At 41.4% G+C, this 23,851-nt stretch overlaps 2 protein-coding genes across 3 annotated transcripts; one reads left to right on the forward strand and one right to left on the reverse strand.

Annotated features, from left to right (window-relative positions):
- Positions 1–707: 707 nt before the first annotated feature.
- LOC122784021 (immunoglobulin superfamily member 3-like) lies at positions 708–7,096 on the reverse strand. Of its 2 annotated transcripts, XM_044049068.1 has the most exons (10): positions 6,873–7,087; positions 5,782–6,156; positions 5,256–5,672; positions 4,693–5,097; positions 3,975–4,349; positions 3,153–3,524; positions 2,668–3,060; positions 1,987–2,403; positions 1,152–1,544; positions 708–1,062 (listed from the first exon to the last, which is right to left on the reverse strand). In XM_044049068.1, exons 1-10 carry the CDS (start codon positions 6,940–6,942, stop codon positions 869–871), a joined length of 3,411 nt encoding a protein of 1,136 aa, XP_043905003.1. In that variant the 5' UTR covers positions 6,943–7,087; the 3' UTR covers positions 708–868. The 2 variants fall into 2 exon arrangements, with proteins under 2 accessions (XP_043905003.1, XP_043905012.1); XM_044049077.1 differs by lacking the exon at positions 1,152–1,544 and having other exon boundaries at positions 6,873–7,096.
- A 1,702-nt stretch (positions 7,097–8,798) lies between these two features.
- On the forward strand, positions 8,799–15,974 carry klhl6 (kelch-like family member 6). Its single transcript, XM_044051267.1, has 7 exons — positions 8,799–9,406; positions 9,548–9,713; positions 12,016–12,465; positions 14,047–14,284; positions 14,495–14,697; positions 14,785–14,998; positions 15,490–15,974. The coding sequence occupies exons 1-7, from the start codon at positions 9,150–9,152 to the stop codon at positions 15,783–15,785; spliced, it is 1,824 nt and encodes a 607-aa protein (XP_043907202.1). The 5' UTR covers positions 8,799–9,149; the 3' UTR covers positions 15,786–15,974.
- The last annotated feature ends 7,877 nt before the right edge of the window (positions 15,975–23,851 follow it).

Consider the following 23,851-nt stretch of genomic DNA (forward strand, 5'->3'; position numbering starts at 1 on the left):
AAAGGATTTGCATATGGATGTTCTTTCTACAGAAGCTATTGAGCCGCAGAGCCGCAGAGCATTGTTCTAAATCAATAACTATGTTGTACAAACATTGCACCTGTATCCTCTTTGAAATCCCATTTTAAGGTTCTTATGTAGTTCTAATGTAACACAGCGTCCGTGTCTTATCTCTTAAGCTCAAACTGAGCATCCATCACATGTAAATGCAACATGTTCCTCATCTTAAACAATATTATGCCACTTTAGTAAGACAAGTGTGTAATGACAGGGGGAAAAAAACGCAGTCTGGTCGCAGATCGACTTCCTGTGCATGACAGTAACCACTAACATGTCTCTCTCTCGTGTCTGCAACATGTTCCCATTTCAGCAGTATTACAGACCGCACTGTCTTCCCACAGTCACAGACCTGAACTTGGCAGACCACTTCCTGGTTTATTCATCTATGTCTAAGTTACTGCCTAATATCACACATCTTGCACGCTCAGCTGCTCCCGTGGACACGCTAAGCTTGAACCTCTTCCCATCAAAGCCACACTAACAAGCTGTGTGGTGCGTCAGCACATACAAAGTTGATCTGCCTCGCTCAACACTCGCGTTGCAAATACGACGCATGAGGTTTGTTGTTTATGCAAATGCGGGTTTCGCTGGGAAATGTTTCATTTTTCATGGTTGAATAAAAATGTACTCATTCATAAAGGCAGTAATTATCATTATCAACAGATTTATTGAAACATGAATTATCATCGAGACACAAATGAATAAAAAATAGTGCAACATTTTACAGTATAAAACATTATTGCAGATAAAAACAATAGTCCATCTTAAATCTTCAGACTCTCCCCTCCACTTCTGGCCTATATGAGGTTCACTCATCTGCACTGGGTTTAGTATTCAGCGGATGATCCTCCACCCACAGAGATTGACCTGACTTCTTTCCTCCTGAGACCTTGTTCATGCATATCTTCAGCACCAGCAGGAATATCACCAACAGTAAGCAGATGACTAAAGGTACAAAAATCCCAATCCATGTACTTGAACTGCACTGTGGCTCAGATTGACCTACAAAGAAAGCACAGACATGCATCACTTGTATCCACATTATTTGGTACATTTACATTAAGTTCCAATCAAAGGAAATGTGCGTTTACCTCCTGGAAAAACATGTACAGTCATATATCCTGACTTTTCCACCGCAACCTTCCTCCACCCACGAGACAGAGACGGGAGCCACTCTTCTACCTCACATGAATATCGGCCACTATTTTCAGGAACTGGCTTCATGACTGTGAGGCTGAACTGGTTGGGTAGCCTGTGACCAAATCTTAGCTGATCACCGTTGTCGAACCTGTCTTGTAGGGTAGCGTTGCGGTAAGCAGTGAATATGGGGCGTTGTTCCGTTTCTGAATCCCTCTGCCAAAGCCATGTGACCTGGAACTTAGATTCACTGCTGGATTGACTGCTGATGTGACAGGGGACGGTGAAGTGCTGGGATCTGCTCACATTCCGCTCCACTTCGTCCATGACGATGAACAGGTTCTTTTCTATAAAAGCACAAAGTTAACAGATAAATGTCATTCAACTGAAGGAGTTTCTTTTTCAACGAGGGCCCCGCGTGTTAAATTTCTGAGTACAAAGACAGACAAAGGAGACAAAGTGGGGATTAACAGTCATTAAAAAAAGGGCAGAAACAAAGTGTGTCTGCAGCTGTAAGGACTTAATAGAGCCAGAAAAGAAATGAATAAATGAATAAATGGAGATGTACATCACAGAGCACAGCACACAGTCAATAACCCTGGTACGATGAGAGGATTTAAAACTCAATTCTGTGATATTACGTTTAACTGCTTTAAATTTACCATACAAACACTAAAATAGTATGAATCTTCTCATCTGCCAACAAATATATTACATGTACATCATACATTTCCCTTGCAAATATGTAAAGCCTACACCTATAAAGTGCTGTTAACGCTGTAATCTTACCAACAACATTCACAGTCAGCGTGATAGGACCAGCCTTGTCGGATGCTTTTTGCTGCCAGTGACCGTCGCGATCCAACTGGTATTGATCCACCTGGCACTGGAAGGTCCCACTATCTGCCTCGTGTGCCCTTTGAATCTTGAGGTAGAAGCTGCTCTGAGTGGGTCTGTAGAGATGAAGCCGCCCCTGCAGTCCCACGAGGGCCTGGTTCTCCGGGTACCTGAGCAGGCCGGTGTGATCGAGCTCTACGAGGGGGACATTTGTGAGGGGGGAACCGTTTCCAGAGTACAGCCAAGCAACTTTGTAGAAGAAAGAAGGGCCGAGTGCGCCGGAGATGATGTTACACTGGAGCTCTACCTCTCCCCCCTCTGTGGTGATCAACTGCTGATGCTCGTTCACCTCCCACTGAAGATCGTTGGCTGGAGAACGAAAGGAAGCAGAGAGGTGAAACCTGAGAACTTCACTGTATTTAAAGATGTGGTAATTAGATTTGTTATATGGTTAAAGCAGCAGTAGGTAGGATCACTGGAAAAAAACAGTGGATTGTTTAGTTTTATCTGAAGATTATATAATACATTTGAGACCTTTAGATCTGTAATCTGTGATCTGATTAACCAAAAGGAGTATTTGATAAAGACATTCAAATAAAATCCTGCCTGTGAGCAAATGGTAAACAAACTCACCTGGCTCAACAACTTTCACCTCCGTGATTTGGGACACTGGCGAGAGCTCATACCAATTACCACGGGGATCCTGCAGCCATTCCACCACCTCACATATGTATGAGCCGTCATCCGAGAGCTGAGCCTGCCGTACTGTCAACTCAAAACTCGGGCCCTTAGTGCGTCTCATGCTGATACGTTGTCTGCTACTCGGCTCTACCTGGGTCCCAAATGTTACTAAGGCCTCGCGGTCTGAGCTTATAATTGTCTTATTTTCTGCCTGGTGATGGCGCAACCATGTGACAGCATAGCGAGGAAATGTGAGGGGGTCTGAACTAAGTGAGCACTTTATTTCTATGTCACCGTTGATGTGTCTTGTCAAGGTACGGGGAGAGGTAAGAATGAGTTTGCTCACTAGGAGAAAGAAAGAGAGAGAGAGAGAGACAAATGTTATAAACTGAGCTTTTACCCAGAGTTGTTCTACATGTTGCAAATCTAAATGATACCTGGGTTCTGCACCATCACAGCCACTTGGTTGGATTCAGGCAGCTTCTTGTGCACATTCTCAACAAAGACTGATGCCCGGCACTGGTACATCCCTGCCTCCCTGTGGCTTGCACCGTTGATGAGCAGATAGTGCTGGACTTCATTCCGTTTGTTCTCCACTTTCACCTGGTAGCCCTGCTGATCGCCAGACCAGCTGATGCCGCCATCGTAGTACAGTGTCAGGATGTTGTCTACAGTGGAGGCGTCGCGCCGCAGGCTCCAAATCAGCGTGACTGGCACACGAGGCCCTTGGACTCGGCACAGCAGCTCGACGTTCTCACCAACAGTGACACTGGATTTGCGGGTTATCAGACGCACAGTCACGGACGACTCTGTGGAGTGACAAAGGAGAAGTTAGCGATCATGCTGTCGTCAGCAGTCTGTGAGGGGTTTTGATAAAAAAGGGATGTGGGGAAACACATGTGCTTGCACTGGAACACATGTTACCACATAATGTGTCTATAGTAACTAAAATATACTGAAAATAAGCAATTCATCGAGTACCTCTCTCATCATATCAATCTAACAGTTGAAGTTTAACCATCAATTGAGAAAATCAGTTTTCCTTCTTTAATGCAACAACTGCATATTAACAAAACAGCTTAAAAGGCCTCAGCTAATTAAAAAGACCTCTGGTAACAAGTTTAAGTTTCAGATTATGGAGCGACGACACACTTGGTAACTGGAACATACTCTGTCAACATCCTTTTTTGTTTGCCTTGTAGAACTTGTGTCACGCAGACAGACAGACAGACAGACAGACAGACAGACAGACATCTTACCTATAGGAGTCACTGTCACAGTGGTAGTTTGCGACTGGCTGTAGATCTTGCTATTGCTTTTCCATTCAGACACAGTACAGCGGTAAACACCTGAATCGGTGGGCGTGACCTCATCAAGCTCTAGAGTGAAGGTGTCGGGGGCTGGACGCGTTGCTTTTACTCCGCGACTCAGGAACTCCCCCTCCGTCTCTGAAACACCCTCGCGACTCAGACTGATGACATCCCGAAATAGTGTAGTCGCTGTGGATGTGGTTGACCTGTGATGCCAGGTGACCGAGAGCTGACCTTTAACCCCATCCACTTTGCAGGTGAGCTTCAGCCTGTCACCTTCGTTAATATTCACCAAGGGCTGCATTTCAACCGAGAGTCCACTTTCTGTAACAAAAGAAAAGAAAAAAGACTAATGGCATTGCAGTGTTTGAAAAAAAACAAAAAAAACAATAATAAAAACCCATGATATATCAGAATTAATTGATTAAAGGTCAGTGTGTAAGAATGAGTCTTATCTTATGGTGAGAATGCAGAGAGCAACAAATAATGTGCATATAATTGGCATAAGACCAATTGATTTTTATTTAAAAGTGATTATACACCTGTAACTCACCTTTGGTAACTTATTACATTTCTGATGGACCTATAAATTACACAGTATTTGAGAGTAAACCCTGGATAAATGACGTGTGTGTTTCAGTCAGTGTGGGCTTATTTACTGACAGACCTGTGGCTGAGATGATGATTCGCTGGGGGCCAGATTTCTGGACTGCTCCTTGTATAAAGGCACCATCCTGGCCTTTGTCCCGGTGCCATGCCTGACAGAAATACTCTCCCTGGTCCTCTGTTCTGACAGGCTGCAGTATGAGACGGTAATGTCTGTCCTCGATTCGGGCAGCCCTGAGCTCTCCTTCCCTCTCTCGGCCACTGTATTCAGGCCCCACAGACAGGACACCTGTCGGCCCGATGCGTGCCAGCTCGACACTTCCCTGGAGCCAAGCTACAGTGAGGAGCCTTTCCTCTAGATTGGCCGCGTCTACGTTGCAGGACAGCGAGAGCTCCTGCCCCTCCTGCAGAGTCGTCTGCTGTGCCGAGATTCTCACCACCAGAGAGGACGTGTCTGGCATCACCTCTACTCAAAGCAAGAAAATAATCACAGTGAGACAAATTTGCACTCGGATGCACACACACTCGCAAAAAGCCACGAGGGCTGCAGAGAGGAAAATAAGAAGTGAATCTCTCAAGTTATGCAATTAAGGTGTAACAGTTGATTTGAGAGTGGCTTCTAACCTCTGGCTTTGACGTTCAGAGTTGTTTTCTCTGCATCCTTCTGCGTGATAGTGTACCAGGAACGATCAGGATCTTGGATCCACTCCTGTGCCTGACAGAAGATCTTCCCTCGGTCTGACACCTCCAGCTGAGACATTGTCAGCTTATACGTGGCCTCTCCAGTTTTATCTAACCTTATGTGACCAGCATGGTAACGCTCTTCAAACCCCTGGCCTGGGCTCAGTGTGAAATCTCTGTCCAAAGAAATGATGGGCTTGGCGTCTTCCTCGACGTCTTTAAGGAGATACCAGGCAAAAGACAGATGGGTGTGCTGGATGGTGTTGCTGGAGGCTTGGCACGTTAAAGTGAGAGCATCACCCTCATTATAGCTCAGAGATGTGGAGACAGATGATGAAACACTTAAGGAGTTGTCGATCACTGTGGCACAAACACAAGAAACAAATGAATCTCACAAGACAGAGGCACAGTTTCATTTGAAAGAAGAATAAAATTGAATCAGTTTGACAGACGAATGCTAACCCGTTACCTTTAACTGTCGCCTTAGCGTTGTATACTCCATCATAAACAGATTCCGAGTTGACCACAAAACATTCATAGTCCCCTTCATCGCCTTTCTGTAGACTTTGTATCTCAAAGACGACAGAGTTTGGAGACGCGTGTCTCAGAGTAATGTCCCCGCTCCTCACGCGTCGGCTGTACATGGCATATGCAAAGTCTTGGTCGTGGGTACTGATGATGTTGAACGCAAACTGGGGTTTGTCAGGCTTTGTGATCATGAATTGAAATTCTTTCAGAGTCTCAGTGCTGGTAAAGCCGCTCACGTTGCAGGAGATGGAGAGTGGAGTCCCCAGCACGCGATACAGAGGCCCAGCTTGTATTTTCGTGTGCACTTTGGCTTTCCCTGTGTGAAGTGCAGAAACAGAAGACTTGAAGCTTTAAACTCTTCTTTCCGGTCCCTAACATTTGTCTCATCGTGACACAGAGGTGTGAGACATAGGCACAATATACAGTAGATTACAATATATTACATGAGTCCTTCATTTTTCAAGACATGAACTATATGTCGTGTAAAGTATGTATTTAGGTGCCTATATTTTCATTCAAATTGTTCAACTTTTTTGATTTTACGGAAAATCTAAAAGAATGTCATAGGTGAATCAGTAATTGTGCATTTCTGCTATTTTTATTAATCCCCTTAGGGAAAGTATTCCTCTGCATTTTGACCCATCCTAGTTAGGAGCAGTGGGCTGCCACACTGAGTGGCGCCCGGGGAGCATTGGGGGTTGGGTACCTTGCTCAGGGGTACCCCAGCCCTTTTTGGCCGGGTGGGGATTTGAACCGGCGACCCTCCGGTTACAAGTCAAGTTCCCTTTCCACTTGGCCACGGGCTGCCCCTTATATATATATATAAATATATATAAATATATATATATATATATATAAATAAATATATAATAAAAGAATTTTAAATGCATCAGATACATTTACAGTTTAGTTCAATGTAGTATATATTCACAACACATTTAGAAGAATAGAAATCGCCTTTGTGTATATATATATATATATATATGTATATTTAACTCAAATGCAACTGCAGAAATTAAATGATCTACTTACCACTGTGCAGAAGTAAACCCAGACAGAAGAGTAGACTGCTCCAGTGAAATGAGAGCATGTAATGCCCCATCCTGAACTGACTTAAGAAGCAACACAGTGTTCACACCACAGGAGCACTCGGTACCACTGAGTGGAAATCTGTCTTTGTCTTCATAAAGGGAGGCATTTAAGTGGTTTATGTTTCCGTTTGTATAACAAGAGGAAGTCCTAAAGGTTTCGACAGCCTGTAACAACAGCTTGAGGATAAAAACACACTCACACCTGAGACTGAATATGGTTTGTTAAAATTCACAGTATGGGCTGACGTTATGGTTTGGCAGCATCATCAAATGTGACGTCCTGATACATATGTACAATATTGTGCAATTTCAACAAAGTTGTTGTTGTTTTCATGTCTCTTAAATTCGATGCTGATTGGGATTTGGATTGGTGATGTGACTGAAAGTTGGTCTTACACAAATTGTCACATGTGGATGTAATACTCAAGCATGTATTGAACAAACCTGGCAGAATAGATGTTTTTGCACAGCAGATATTTGTTGTCACGAAACATGAAGACAAACACAGGCTTTACTAATAACATTAATTAGGGTTTCACTCGGGTTTTTAGAAACACAAGGTTGTGCTATTGCTCCAGTGTAAAGGCAGTTATTAAGGGTAATTCTTGATACTTAAACCTGTATGCACTGTTTTGTTTTTTTTTTGTTTTTTTTCCAGAAAGAAATTGTTATTAAAAACTGAACACATGTTTCCTGTGTTTTCTGGATGTGTTCCAATACAATGATTGACATACATGTATACTGTATGATCCTGTTTATCAGGGATCATACAATTAATACTTAATACATACTGTAACGTGTTCTGAAAGACAAAGTCTGGGGTTCTTTGTTTTGCCAGGAAACAGCTCGGTCAAATTTTGACCTATTTACTGAAGCAGGAAACAGGTAAGTGATAACACTGTGATTCAAAAAATATGTTGACGCAATACTGCCACTTGGTGGAGAAGACAAAAACCTTCTGTTGCTGCAGCAGCAGCTACGTGTGTGTCATGTTCACATCTTAGCTCCATAATAAACTTATTTTAATATTTTTTTGAAGAGGAAATTCAAAATTTGACGTGTTCACAAATTACAACAGATAAAAATAAATAAAGATGTAAGTACACAATAATGTAAATATAATAAATCACATGTGTATCAGTAATATAAACATTAAACAGGTTTTTTGAATATTTTTTAAATACATATATATATAAATATTCAAAAACTTGTTTAAAACTAAAAATGGTATTGCTATTTGTTATTTGTATACCTTTTATAGCCTTATCACCTTTTTATACACATATCTGAGCCAGAACACTGGGCTTGTCTTGAGAAGTCAAAAATGAATCAAGCACAACATTCAACCACTAAAACTATTTTTTTTCTGTTCAGGAATGCACAAGTAAATTAATCTAATTTGACATTTCAAGAAATACTAATGAGCTTTACTTTTTTTTCCAGATTTTTTTTATGTAAAAAAATCCAATTGGAAACAATAATAGTTATATTTTAGCAAAAAAAACATAATTTCCATTAAAGAGCTTCTATATGCTGGTGTATTAACCATTACATAATTGCAGCTGTATATATATATATATACATACATACATACATATAAATATACACATAAATATATAGATGTATATATGAGAGTAACTGAATATATTCCATGATAGCATTAGTAATAAACAGCAAATATGATTAAAATATGTTATACAATATAATATATAATGTTAGATAGTTCCATTAACTTTGTGGTCATCATGAGCAGTAGTATTAGCATCTCAGTGGTGAAAACGAAAGCTGACGTAAAGCATGAGCAGCGGCTGTCCTCCATTTTGTGCCACTGTGACGAGTGATGACAGTTAAGAGGCGAGACCTGCTTGAGACCACTAAGCATACAGGAAGTATATAAATTGAGTTTTTGGTTTTTGGTAGTTGTGGCCATTTAATGAAATCTAGTGAAGGAAACCAGCTGTCTGTAGTGCTGAATAAAGAGCTGGGTAACTAAGAGGAACTGAACTTGACACAACAAGAGGAAGTGTATGAAGCATTGCTGCATGTGCATGTTCCTCGCAGAACAGAAATAGGAAGTATGAAGAGCACAGGAAAAAACTTGTTGTGATCACAAACCACAGGGGGGTTATATTCGTCGTCTTCTTACGAGTGCAGGTGCACCTAAAAGACGCAGCATGTTGTTGTGAGGCGAGCAAGTGGCTACTGAACGTCTGAGAAGATGACTGACTCACTGGAGAAGACCACTGACTGTCCCTTGCCTCTTCATGGAGACAACTCCAGTCCAGATGAGGAGGGAGAGAACCTCACGGCAGAGAATGAGTTATGCTGGGAAGATGGAGGTCTACCAATTGAGCTACAGAGAGGTTTGGAGTCTCTGCGAGTCAATAAAGATCTAACTGATGTGATTCTGAGTGTTCAAGGACATGACTTCCCTTGCCATAGAGCCATTCTTGCTGCTGCCAGTCATTACTTCAGGTAAAACAACAAAGCACTGTCCTTTTAGTATTATTATTATTGTTATTATTATTGTTGTTGTTGTTATTATTATTTTTTTTATTGTTGTGATGAGACTGCTGGTTTTACTAAATGAATGTGATGTCATGAATGTTTTTTTAGGGCGATGTTTTGCAGTGGTCTGAAGGAAAGTCATGAGGAGCTTGTCCAAATAAAGGGGTTGGACAGTGGGACCATGCGCTTTCTCCTGGAGTACACCTACACCAGCCGAGCCCTCCTCACGCAAGCAAATGTCCAGGGAATCCTAGAGGCTGCCAGTCAATTTCAGGTAAAATGACAGGAACCACAAAACGGCATCTTGATCCTAATTACGTAATACAATTGTTGGTAAAGAGTACAACATTTTTAGCTGTATTGTATTACCTAATCGTACAACAAAGATTAAATGAAAGACTAATATTAGGAAGACATAAATCCAACTAAATAGAAAATGTTACATTTATTTTGCTCGTCTAAAAAGGGTTGTATTCGCAAGTTATGCTCACTGCTAGTGACATTGACTGTGGAAGGTATTGTAATGTTTGTGTGTCATCAAAGATGATCATTTAACCTGGAAATCTCCGATTATTGCTGCAAAGCGAAGGCGTTACACAAAGTAAAGTATGTACTGAATGTTTCATATCTGACACACTGTGTAGACAGTTGGACACACACACACATACACACATGTTTTGTATTACAGGAGAAAACTATAAGACTCATTTTGTAGTAAACGCTATAAATAAACACTATATATAATTTGATGATCTGCTATATAACTGCAAATAATGTAGTCGCATAAGAAAATTCTTCAAAGCAACTAACAGAAAAAAATTGGAAAAAGATAAGTGTTTTTACGAGGTTTTACGAACAAATTGAGATTACAAGGGAATCACAATCAGTTACAAAAAAAGTCATTGATATTGACATCTTTTCTTCTTCCTACTCCTTTTCATTCTTTTCAATTTTTTGGCATTGCTATTTCGGTTAGAAAGATTTGTTTGATAGGTTGATTTTTTTTTTTTTTAAACGAATGAAATAAAGTTGACAGAAACAAACAAAGGTCTTTCATAATACCAATTATTTTTTAAAGGTCACTGGAGAGATTAGAGAGGATTTTACACTGTCAGGGTAAAATCAACTGATCACTGGGCCGACATCCAGAGACACACAATCATTCACACTCACATTCACACTTACAGGCAATTTAGAGCCTCTAATGGACTTAACTGCGTTTGTTTGGGAGGAGGCCAAAGAATCCGAGGAAACCCCGCAGCCATGGGGAGATGGCTAACGATGCAAACTCCGTACAGGAGAGCTTCAGGCCGAAAACTGGGATTTGAACCAGGAATGTTCTTGCTGTGAACATGCACACATTTAAAAAGTCTGTATGACACATACTGTAATAAAGAGCAGGGAAACGAAGGAACATATTTTGGTTGTTTCCGATGCATTTTCAGATGCGTCACACAAAGAAAGAGAGAAGTGAAAGTTGCCAGTTGTTTACACTTAGGATCATTTTTCCACACACAGGCGTAATTTAACTACACAGCTGTGAGGCAGGTGTTTTTGTACTTCTATTTTTGTAACAAACAGTTTTGGGGTTTTTTCATGTTGAAGATAAAAAGCTCAAGCTGCAATGGGGGTCCTCACTTCTTCAATAGACTTGTGGTTTAGGACTGATAGATCAGAATTATAATCAGATTAAGGTGTGGTATAAAGTGAAATTACAGTGCAACGTTTTTATAAATTCAGTGTTTGTTAGTAGTGGTGCTGTTGTGCACTTAGGACGCCATGGTGGTTTGGTCTAATGTTCATTGTCGATTATTTACTTTTTGTCATTTGAGGAGGCACACTAAAACTATAAACTACTTTAATAATTTGATGTATATATATATATATACATCAATACTTTGATGTATATATCAGAGTGTGTACTCAAGTTTTACCTAAAAATGTAATCATGACCTGCTATAGGGGAATTTCTGTGGCGCACTCACACTCACTCACTCCCTCATACTCATTCTCTCACACTCAGGGCATCAATATGACTTTATTAAATGTCATTAACTTACGTTAACTTTGACATTTTTCCTTCCTGATTTCTCTTTCTCTCTGTGCTCATCTTGTAGTCTGCAGAATCCAGATCCAGTTTCAAGGCTATTTATATTACTATTATCATTTGCAGTACTAGTATAGCCATCATATGCGATGATTACATTGTGGTACTATAAACATTAGATTCAGAACTGTCCAGTCTAAACCTATAAGTCGATACAACTGTTATATAGCTCCTTTCCCTTTCTCTCCCCCAGCTCTCCTCTGTCCCCCATTCTCCTTTCACCCCAACCAGGTGAGGCAGCTGGCCTCACATGATTGAGTCTGGGTCTGTCCAAAATGTTTTCCAGTTAAAAGGGAGTTTTTTTCTCTCTCCACTGATGACTAGTGCTTGCTCACTGTGTGAACTGTTGGGTTTCTCTTCTCGCTTTAATATTGTAATGGTTTCTGTCTTACTATGTACGGCGCCTTGGGATAATGGCGCTACACAAATAGAATTGAATTGATTTCCGTTCTTGCGTTCTCTCTTTCAGTTCCCACGTGTTGTAGATACATGTGCTGACTTTCTTGGCAAGTGTCTGCACCTAGAGAACTGCATTGGTATCCTGAATCTGGCTGAAAGTCACGCCTTGTCAGCGCTGAAGACCAGGGCTCAGGACTACATCACCTCTCAGTTCTCCCAGGTGGTTCAGCAGCAGGATTTCCTGGAGCTGCCAGCGGAATCGATGGAGAGTGTCCTACAGAGTGACAACCTTGATGTCAAGTGTGAGGAGTGTGTTTTTGAGGCATTCATGCATTGGGTTAGAGCCCGGCAGGACGAACGCTATCCCTTACTGGCCAAGTTACTCTCACATGTGCGACTGCCATTACTAAATCCAGCATATTTTGTGGAAAAAGTGGAGTCGGATAGCCTGATACGACAATGCAGTGAGGCCTTTCCTCTATTGCAAGAGGCCCGCAGTTATCACCTCTCTGGCACGGAGGTAAGTACACAGGGGAAACCTGTAGAGTATCATTAGGTCTGTCTAGGTCAGGAGTCTCCAACGAGTAGCTTGCGAGCTACCACTAGCTCCCAGTCCCTTAACGAGTAGCCAAAGGTTTCAATAATGAAACATGCCCCGCTTACATTTTTATCCAATCAAACTCAGGGGTGTCAAGCCCCTTCTAACACTAAATTATCATTTACCAATTATATGTCAAACAGTGGCGCTGCTGTCAGCTTGATGAGTGTGTCAAATAAAAGTTCAGACTGTCAGATTTACATTTATATGACACTTCAGTGGACGCCTCTCTTACTGACTCCATGCAGTGCCAGTCATCTCACTAAATGGAAATACTCCAGGTAGAGATGTTCCGATACCATTTTTTCCCTCCCGATACCGAGTCCGATACTTGTGCTGTGGGTATCGGCCGATACAGAGTACCAATACCGATACCAGTGTCTCGGTACTACGCCTGCATGACTGTGATTATCATTGGTGGTAAGGTTTGGCTCAGGTTGAACCCTCTGTAAAACATGAACGAATACAGCAAATGGACACCATTTATTTTTACCAGTGATATGTTATTTCGTTTTTCAGCTTGTACATTTGTTTTGACTCTGGTCCAAATACAGCAGCACTGGCAGAGCTTCATGTTTCCAAGACGACTGACCGGGAAAGGACGCGCATGACATAATTTTTACATGACTCCAGATTGTTAAAATGAGTCTCTGAAGTAACGCTAAACTTTAAAAACAGAGGCATACATACGCAGGACACAGGTACACTGGTTAGTTGTCGCGCTGCTCTTTTCGTTTAATAAGTGGGCCGCTCCAGTTTGACTGTAGGCGCGCTAACGGCGCTAGCGCAGCTAACAACGCTAACGGAGCTAACTGGTAAATACTGCCAAACCGCAAACATGATGAGCTAACGTTAGCTCCTTGTCTACAGGTGTCGGGTGATCAGTTCTTCTTCACACCTCTAAAACAGCACAGAAACTGTTTCAAGAGCGGCGAAGAAGAACCGTGTCAGAGCTAACGGAGCTCTAATAAATTACGTGGTATCGGATCTGTGCATGGACTCCAGTACTCACTGATACCGATGCCCACATTTTCGGCAGTATCAGAGGCATTTCCGATACTGGTATCGGAATCGGAACAACACTAACTCCAGGAAACATCATACAGATGGGTACTCTTGTGAAGTGACACAGTGACATGTGGGCAGATAAAAACAAAATGAAAAGTGAATAAGACAAAACGTTTGTGAAATGCATACAGAAATGCAAAATGCACATGGAGCTGAATTTGATTTTTCACTCTAAATTCAAGCTTTTTCAGTTTGTTTGGGTTGAAATAGGTGACGTAAAAAAACAACCCATGAGTAGCTCTCAGCCATTTTCATTTTGTCAAAGTAGCTCACAGAAGAAAAAAGGTTGGAGACCCCTGTTCTAGGTAGTCTTAATGGTCAAAAGGTACATGATCATAGGGCAAATTAAAGGCACTAATCTCAACAACAAAAAAAAACACTTTTTTGTGTAGCTGATTGACTTTGTGATTAAAACACATCTAAAATCTTTTGTAGGTGGTCTCTGAACGAACCAAACCCCGTGTGCGGCACTTCCTCTCAGAGGTATTCCTGATAATCGGAGGCTGCACCAAAGATGAACGCTTCGTTTCCACTGTCACCTGTTTGGACCCCCTCAGACGCAGCAGACTCGAGGTTGCCCGGCTGCCGATGACAGAGATGGAGAATGAGTCGCAAAACCGAAAATGGGTGGAATTTGCTTGCATCACCTTCCGCAATGAACTGTATATATCTGGTGAGAAAAGCTAGTCAATTCATTTTTTTTTCTTCAATTATTACTTCCTATCGGGTGTAACCTCTACAGTACTGTTCAGAGACTGGTGGGTTGCTCTAATTGTTGAGCAAAAGCAAGAGCACAGATACTGTCATTGATAAGGATTCAGTGATGAGAAACTATAGTGTCTGTACTGTGGAGGGACCTTCTATAATGCGTCTGTTGTTGCAGGAGGTAAGGAGACACAGCATGATGTTTGGAAATACAACGGCGCCCTGGACAAGTGGATCCAAATTGAGCCCCTGTCAACTGGGCGATGGAGGCACAAAATGGCAGTTCATGGGGGGAAGGTTTATGCGCTAGGTGGATTTGATGGAGGTCAGAGGCTTGCAAGTGTAGAAGCCTATGATCCCTTTCACAATCGTTGGACACAGGTAAACAGCTGACTGGAAGCAAGATATAAGTCATATATCATCCTCTGTGTCCACCAAACCCAGCATATACCCTTGTTCTCATCACAGGTGACACCTCTTGGAGAAGGTGTGAGTTCGTTTGCTGCTGCAACCTTTGACAGATGGATCTATGTGATTGGTGGCGGGCCAAATGGGAAGCTGGCAACTGATAAGGTTCAATGCTGGGAGCCTGGGACAGACTGCTGGGAGCTGCGGACACCCATTCCCATTGAAACTAAATGCACCAATGCTGTTACATTCAAGAACTGCATCTATATAGTCGGTAAGTTGTGTTTTCAAGTATTTAATTTTTTAGGTATTTATTGTACATTTACACTGAAACATTTTTTTACTGCAGCTATTTTGACTGGTTAGAGTGCAGGAAAGGCCCAGATGATCCTGGTAACATTAATTAATAGTAATTAATTTAATTTCTTAAACCTGTGCAATGAATGCCTACATTATGCCTCCATTCAATAATGAGGGAAGTATTCCTCTTGATTTATATGACAACTTATAAACACAAAATTAGTTGTACCTACAGCTTCACATTAGGGAAAATCAACTAGTACATCAGTTCTTCAAATAACTCAGCTGGGACGTTTTATGGCAGTAGTAGTACTTTTACTTTAGTAAAGAGGGTCCGTAACAATTTAGTTGTATTCATTTTAGAGGATATGTATGTATGAGTCTGGTGTAAAACATAAATGTGCACATAACTGTACTTATTTGACACAACAATAGTAATAAGCGATCAATTCTGCTTGCTGCCAGGTGGTGCGATGCATGCCATGTACTGCTACTCCCCTCTGTCTGACTCATGGACCCTTGTGACTCGTCTGGGGGAGAGGGCAAGCTGTGCCATTGCTGCCTGTAACAATAAAATCTTCATCACTGGAGGCCGAGATAACAAAAACCAAGTCATCTCTACAGTGATGTGCTGGGATGTTGCCCGTGAGGTGCTGACAGAGGAGTGTGTCCTACCGATGGGTGTCTCGCACCATGGCAGTGTGACCCTGATGAAATCCTACACACACATACACAAAATGACACCACAAGAGAGCCAGTGACACATGTTTATGCAAATGTGCAAAAACAATGTTTTATCCTGAAAGTTATTTATTTGTTTATGTTTACTTCATTGACAGGTAATTATATTTAGGGTTTGAGCACAAGGTGCGTAGAACCCTATTGAAACTGAAGGAATTTGTATTATTCTTCCTCAAAGTAAATCGGCTTTTTGAGGCCTTTCCCATTGCCCAAAACTCATGGATTTCTCATTGATCAGACCTGGTGTAAATTTACGTCTGACAGTGGTTTGGGGAATGTGCGTAAAAAATTGGAAGTGGGCTGGGCTTACAAAAATGAAAATCAGCTTTCATTAGGTGACTTTCTCTCGTGTTTCACATACATGAACGGAAGTTGATACACATGTTAATCATGTCAGGACGGTCATAAAGTCAATGACGACTTTGACGTAACTTCTACAGGAAGGCCACCGTTGAACAGCTATTTCACACCAATGGTATTTGAACGAACTTGTCCAAGAGCTTTGGTGTGATCGCCTTCAAACTTGGTGAACAAGTTGAGCTTACGATGCTTATGGTTAGTTAAAATGTCAAATGGCGTAAGAGAACGAGGGGGGCAAAGTTGGCGAAAATTTCGAATTTCTTGCAACACACAACGAAACTCTTATAATTTTGTGATGGAAGGTCCGATCTCAACCAAACTTGCGATGATAGATGGACCAGTGCTGAAGACGTCTATGTAAAAACTGTCAAGTTTGAAAACATCGCCTCCTGGTGGTGACAAAATAAACAAAAACAAAAAATTAACTTTACGATTTTGGAAATAACTTTTACAGAGATTATCGTATTCAACTAAAAATTTGTGAAAACACTCAAAACATGTGGTGGATGATGCGTGCTGAATATGATGGCAGATCGTATAACGGGGTTGCCATGGCAACAGTGCAAACCGGATTTTTGCTACAACGTCGCGAATCAAGGTCCTACCTGAACCAAACTTGCTAGGGTTGATGATACTCCGGCCCTGAAGAAGTCTTTATGAAAATCAATTCACAACACCCTCAAACTTGATGAGGTCACTGTGGATCTAAAGTTGCTGAAAGTTTTTTAAAATATCAAATGGCATACGAAATAGGGGGCGCCAAAGTTGGGGATAATTCAGATTTTTCACAACAGAAAACAAAACTCTTATAACTTTCGATGAAACTTGCTATGATTGATCATGCGTCGCTGCTGAAGACGACTATGTTGCTGAAAACAGTACATTTTCAGCAACATAGTTACACACAACAGCGCCTCCTGATGGAAGCAGAAAAGCAAAGTTAGAATTGATGATAGTCCGGCCCTGAAGCTGCCTGTATGAAAATATTTAATTTCCAAAACTACGCCCCCTGGTGACAGCAGAGAGAATTACACTTACAGTTTTAGATGCTGCTCTAACAAGGATTGTTGTATCCACCTGAAACTTGATATGCGAGACCCAAGACATGTCCTGAACATGTCTGTAAAAGATTACCTCCACCCAGGAAGTAGAAGCCCGAAACAGGAAGTAAAGTCTAACATTGTCCGATCTGCAAGAAACTTGGTATGAGTCAATGGACCTTCCCTGAATATGTTTACGGACAGGCCACCCAACAGGAAGTCGGCCATTTTAAACAGGAAGTACCCTCTAACATTGCGCAGGGACTGAAAATAATTAGCACTGAAAATAACTAGGATCGCAAGCGGTGAATGAACGGGAGATGAGCTAGAGGCGCGCATCGCAACATGGGCACACGGAGACTTGCGAGCCTTCAAGCTCAAACCCGTTCAGAACCGCTTGCGGTACTAATTTTTAAATGTCTTTGTTCCATATAACACAAATCATTAAAACCAATTCATTTTGTGGACAAAGCAAGACATTTGAGAACATCATTTCCAGGTTTGAGAGACAATGATCAACATTATCTGGTCCAAGGAATTGAAAAAAATAATTGAATGGTCAATTGATTAGGAAAAAAAAAAAAAATCAGCCCCCCTCTCCACAAAAGCATCATCACAAAACCAAAATGTCAGTCATCTCTTCTTCCTGTTGAATTGATGATGCACTGGATGCTGAGACTGGAAGAATTGTCTCCTCGCCCCTCTTGGGTCACCAGTGTTTGCAGCTTGCAACAAGCCACTGACTTCTTTGTCTACCACTCAGTTGTTCCAAGTCAGATCTTTACTTTGGGAAACATCTTGTATCTGTACCTTACACTTTGGTGTTTTATTGAACTGTTAACTTTTTCCTGCACTAATGTGTGGAGCATTATCCGGCTGTGATTCATCACATCACCTACCTGAGGCTGAGACAATCAGAAATATTAGCATTGCATGTGTGGCTGCTCATATTGCTGCTGGTTTTAGGTAACAATGTTACAACACTGCAACACTGTTCAAATAACTATTTGAATAGCACTTTTCAAAACAATTCTACAAAGTGCTTTCCATAGTAGAAAAATAAAACCTTTAAGCGTAAAATGGTAAAGACAGAATTAAAAGATAAAATGAAAAGCCAGATGAAGTAACATAGTAAAAATACACCTGTAGTTAAAAGAAGGCATTTAAAGCAAAGTAGTCTAATGTTCAGTGGCATATTTTTATGCATTAGCCATATTTAGTGTTAGTGGCTAGAAGTAAGGACGTTGTGAGATAGGGGAAAGTAGCAGCATCACCATCCACTGTAGCATTCCCTGCTTTAGAGTCCAATTTATTATACTCCCTTTAAAACCTTGTACAAATCCATATAGGGTTTGAGTTTTCTGGTTAAGATCAACCGAACACTTGGAGCAGTGTCAAAAGGTGCCAAGTCTACAGTAACAGATCAGTGCAAAAAGAATTCCACATCTTTTAGAAAAAATACAAGTCAACCATAAAGTTAAGAACAAAAGTTTTACTTTATATAAAGAAGGCAATAAATACAAGTTTTCAATGTCAAACATTACAGGCTGAAAGTCGCAGTGTCTGTACACCATCACCATCTACAAGTGATGTGATTTACACTACAAACCTGTCCATTCCAATCCTTTGTTTCGGAGGAAGATAAATGCATATCACGACAGGCCGAGTCACAAAATCAGATGGATCCTTGTCTGATTTTGGAAACTGCACAGCCATGGTACGCCAATCAGTCAGGATCTGTGGCCAGATTTCCTCACACACAGAGAAAAAGGGGAAGGACAAAATGCCTTGCCATGTTACGAGTCGACTCAATTTACCTTGTTCTCTGTTGTGTGAAGAAGACCCAGCTCATAAAATCTTGACTGATTTAAAAATTGAGCAATTAAATAAACTCAAACATCGATGCTGTTGGGTCATGCAGAGTGCTTGCGATCTTTTACAGACTGAAACAGGCTGAAAGTAGCAGTGCCTGTATTTTAGTGTGGTGATGCATCACATGTACAGTGTTTTGTCATGTGTGGTTGTGGGTCAGTGGGGACAAGGGGGCGTTAAAGTCCATTTAAATTTATTTTTTTTTTAATCTCAGTGACCATGTCCTGTTGGGCAGAGTGACGTAGCAGCCATTGATGCATGTGTACAGCTCGGCAAGATCCAACATCTGACAAAAGAAAATAAGAGTCAGCACACTTTAGTATTAAGTAAATATGGATTAAACATATTGAGCACCATCTGAAAGATGGTACCTGAAGACATCCTGTGGAAAAGGTTGGTTCATCTTGGGCGAAGTCCTCGTCGTAGAAGAGTTGGTTCATCTTGGGCGAAGTCCTCATCGTAGAAGGGTCGGTTCATCTTGGGCTAGGTCATCACCGCAGCCATCCAGGACGGGACTTCGCCAGGTCGTGGTGTCCAACATGGAGTCCTCTGATCAGGAATGTGCTGCAGCCGTCATCTCTTCAAAACAAGGAAGAATTTGATAAGTCACAAGGAAAAAAAAAGGGAGGTAAACAAATGACAAATCTTCAGGTAGCTCACCTGGTCAAGTGTGACAGGTCCCCACATCCAGTCAGAGCTCACCGATGGATGCCCTCCCTAACCTATACCTGCCTTTCCTACACTGACAGTTACAAGCAATCTTTGCCAGCCATTTGGGATGATGCTAACCCCAATGTCTTGGTCAGCTGCATGAAAAACTGTAAATCTCCCAGTTGCCCAGGCAAACATTCCTTCTGATTCCGTAGCCTCACCACAAAAAGATCCTCTGCTGAAACCCTCATTTTGCTAAGCATGAAATCAATTCCACTTTCCTATCCTCAGATCTCATTTTCTCTCCCTGCAGCCTTTCAACAGCCATTGCTGTTGTAACATCTGCAAGAGGCAGCAGTTTCACAATTCAGAGCTTCTCATGTGTTTAGCAAGACGTGGCACCAGAGTATTGACAAAGCAGACACCTGAAAATGCTTGACCCCAATTTAAACAAATGCTTCATCTACAAGTGATGTGATTTACACTACAAACCTGTCCATTCCAATCCTTTGTTTCAGAGAAAGATAAATGCATATCACGACAGTCCGGGTCACAAAATCAGATGGATCCTTGTCTGATTTTGGAAACTGCACAGCCATGGTATGCCACTCAGTCAGGATCCGTGGCCAGATTTCCTCACACACAGAGAAGAAGGGGAAGGACGAAATGCCTTACCATGTTACGAGTCGACTCAATTTACCTTGTTCTCTGTTGCGTGAAGAAGACCCAGCTCATAAAATCTTGACTGATTTAAAAATTGAGCAATTAAATCACTCAAACATCGATGCTGTTGGGTCATGCAGAGAGCTTGCGATCTTTTGCATGGTTTCCCAAACATTTAGAGGTCAGGTTACTGACCTCAACAATGTCAAACTCAATGATTTTTGTGCTAAACTGATGAAGCATTTGGGTAAATTAGATCAAGCATTTAAAAGGTGTTTACATTGTTAGTAGTCTAATGACACTTCTTACCCAACACATGAAGACGCAGTGAATCAGGATACAGCTACCATTAGCAGATGCAACAGCAGCAGTGGGTGGTGGAAGGCTGCAGGGAGATAAAATTTGACATGGAGACAAGTTGGAGGAATCATTTAATGCATAGCTCAACAAGAGTTAAAGTGGAGAGAAACTTCAGGAGGAACAAAAATCAGGAGGAACTTTGCCAACACATCTAAGAGATAGCAGTCTCTCACGCAACCAACCAAGAGATTGGGATTAAGCATCTTCTTAATGACTCTCCAAGCTGCCTAAATTGGGAAATTTGAAAGAAAGTCATGGGTAATAACAGACTACAGACACTTATTTGCTGAAAAAGCTAGTGCATGGTGAGGCGTTAACCCTACGCTCCATCAAAAAATCCCACTTTGGGCAAGCCATAAAGTCCTATCATTACAACCAGCTGCCAGCTTCACAAATAAGAGGCAAAAGACCACTTGTGTTTACACGTTTACATGATCACTGTTAACCACAAAGCTCCAGGCACCAAGCCAATCCAAGAAACAAACCAAATAACGAAAAATAAATTAAAAAGCTGCAGCTGCTCACTCCTGCTACAAGAGAGTACTTGCACAACAGTCTTTAACATGAAGCCAAATTCTGTCTGAATTCAGCCCACAGAATAAAGGTTTTATTTCAAGTCTTATCGAAACATAAAAAGTTTGAACATTTGGTGCAACTTTCACTTAAATAATCCAAGTTGTCTCTCTGTCAGGTTTGTGTCCTCCTAAAGAAAAGAAACGCGCTCTAATCCTGCAACCTACAATCTAATTTTTAAGAAACTATGCAGGATAGCCCTGCATCCCTAAGGCGAGTAACGCATAGTTTTGCAGAGGAAGATAAAAATCCCCTGCTGGGAGGCCTCCCAACGTGACGCACAAAAAGACTATGAACACAAAAAGGTTCAACTTCTTTAGAGGGAAATAAACTTGGCAGAGTGAGACAAGTCAGCATTAATATTGAATTCGATTTCAGTTAGCAACTACAAAAGGCTGATGGCAGTGCGTAAAGTTTAAGACTTAAATGATATCAAAAGTGTGCCAACAAATGCCAGATTTAAAGTATATCATAACATTATCCATGGGCTGAATAACACCTACACTCTCATGTGACTATACTTGCATATAAATCAAAAGTTTAGCTTCATAATAAAATCAGGAACCAGTTATCTTATCAAAGCAATTACCAGTTGAGAATAAAGGAAGACCTGTTCTAGCTCATCATAATCAATTACTACATTTTTACAGCACTTTGAAAGAACTTCAGACAAGCTACAGTAAACTTTGATGCATGTACTACATGATTCATCGGCTTCCACGTTTGTCAACAGTCCAAGTTGCAACTATGATAACTGAGATTCAAGATCAAAATTTAATTTTTAAATTAAAGCCATTTCAAAATAAGGTACCAGAATCTCCTGCAGAAATCAGACACCTCAAGACTAATCAACTTTAAAATCATCCATTTAAGTTGAGACAAAGAAAGTGACTAAATCCAACACACCGGACAGTCAGACGGATACCAGACACACAGGACAGACTGACAGAGACCAGACACACGAGACAGACAGACACACAGTACAGACAGACGAGAGACAGTGACACATGCCATGACGGCAGTCTTGGCATGTGTCAGTGTGTAAATAAAGGCCTTTGCACTCAATAACGCAAAACAAAAAAATTCCATTACTGTAACGCCATTGTGTCAGGCATTGTAAATGTTTAGATGCAAATTAACTTTATAAATTGAGTGGACACGATTTACCAACAAAGATCATGTAGCAAAGGCCTTTAATACTTACCTGAAAGGTAAAAAATTTACCTGTTTTTGAAAGAATTTGAATTTGCTTGTTGTCTAATTGGTGCACATCTTGTCAGTCTTCTAACATAAATTTTGTTCACCTTTCTGGTGCAGTAAAGTCAACTAGAGTGTTAGTTGTGGTCGAAAGGTCAGATTAACGTCAGTCCAAGTCAGTCGCACACACACACACACAGTCGCAGTCTCTCTCGCAGTCGCGCACAGTCGCAGTCTCTCTCGCAGTCGCGCACACACGCAGTCATACACACACACTCGCAGTCGCGCACACTCGCAGTCACACACACACACACACTAGCAGTCACACTCACACACACACTCACACTCGCAGACACACACACACTAATGGCACAGCGGCCAGGCAAGAAAGAAAAACTGCACTTAACATTTGAAATTTTACCTAAACTTAACTAAAACGCAATCTAATTAAGATGGACATGCAGGGATGTCGGTGCTCCTCTTGACTGATGCTAGAAGGAAAGTACAGGTTAGTTCACTTACTGTGCATGGACGCGGAAGGCACCCATGTTTGCCTATGTAAAATGACTATACGCGCAAGGCCACACGTACAATAACACAAGTAGGCTACGAAGGCGCGGGCACAGTTAGCGATCATGGCCTACTTGCATTAAGGGACGTATGGCCATACAAAGGCAATGGCACAGCTGCCATCCAAAGCCAGGTACTGTAGATCACCAGGATCTATTTTAACGTTCTAGAGCTAGCGGTAGATTAATGGCCACGTCAGAAAAGAGGAAAAAAAGAAAAAAAAGGCACAGCGGCCAAGAAGTCTAAGCCTTGTGACAGAGTGTACAAGGCACAAGATTAATTTTATTCCTACCATCTAGCTTTAACTGTGCACCAACATCCATTTAAACCTCATTTAAGATCTGGTCCTCCAACATCACTATATTTTAGTGCTAAAGAACACAGTTCAAGTTGATTTTTTTCCTTTTAGAGTTGAGGAAAGGCACGAGGGCCAGGACAGATTGACACGGCGGCCGGAAGAGCGATGGCCCGCGGCCTGCGTAACAGTTGGAAAGAAAAAGTGGTTAAGGCAAGGCAAGAAAACGCCTCCATAGAGAGGCGTGTTCTTATCTTTGCATGTAAATTGTCAGTGTGATTGTAATTAGCTGTGGGCAGCCAGACTAGCAAGTCAGTTGCCAACACCTAAGTACCTTCACAAAAAAAACACAACACACAAGTTCTTTTTTGTTTATTCCCCTACTCTGCAAACCCTAGCACACATGGAGGCCAAGAGGGTAGCCCCCAGAGAAGAAATAAAAAATATGGACTCACCCTTTGTAGACAGACCTAAAAAGAAAATGTTAGTGCATTGTAACTTATCA

Source organism: Solea senegalensis, linkage group LG2 (genome assembly GCF_019176455.1).
Source record: "Solea senegalensis isolate Sse05_10M linkage group LG2, IFAPA_SoseM_1, whole genome shotgun sequence".
NCBI lineage: Eukaryota > Metazoa > Chordata > Actinopteri > Pleuronectiformes > Soleidae > Solea > Solea senegalensis.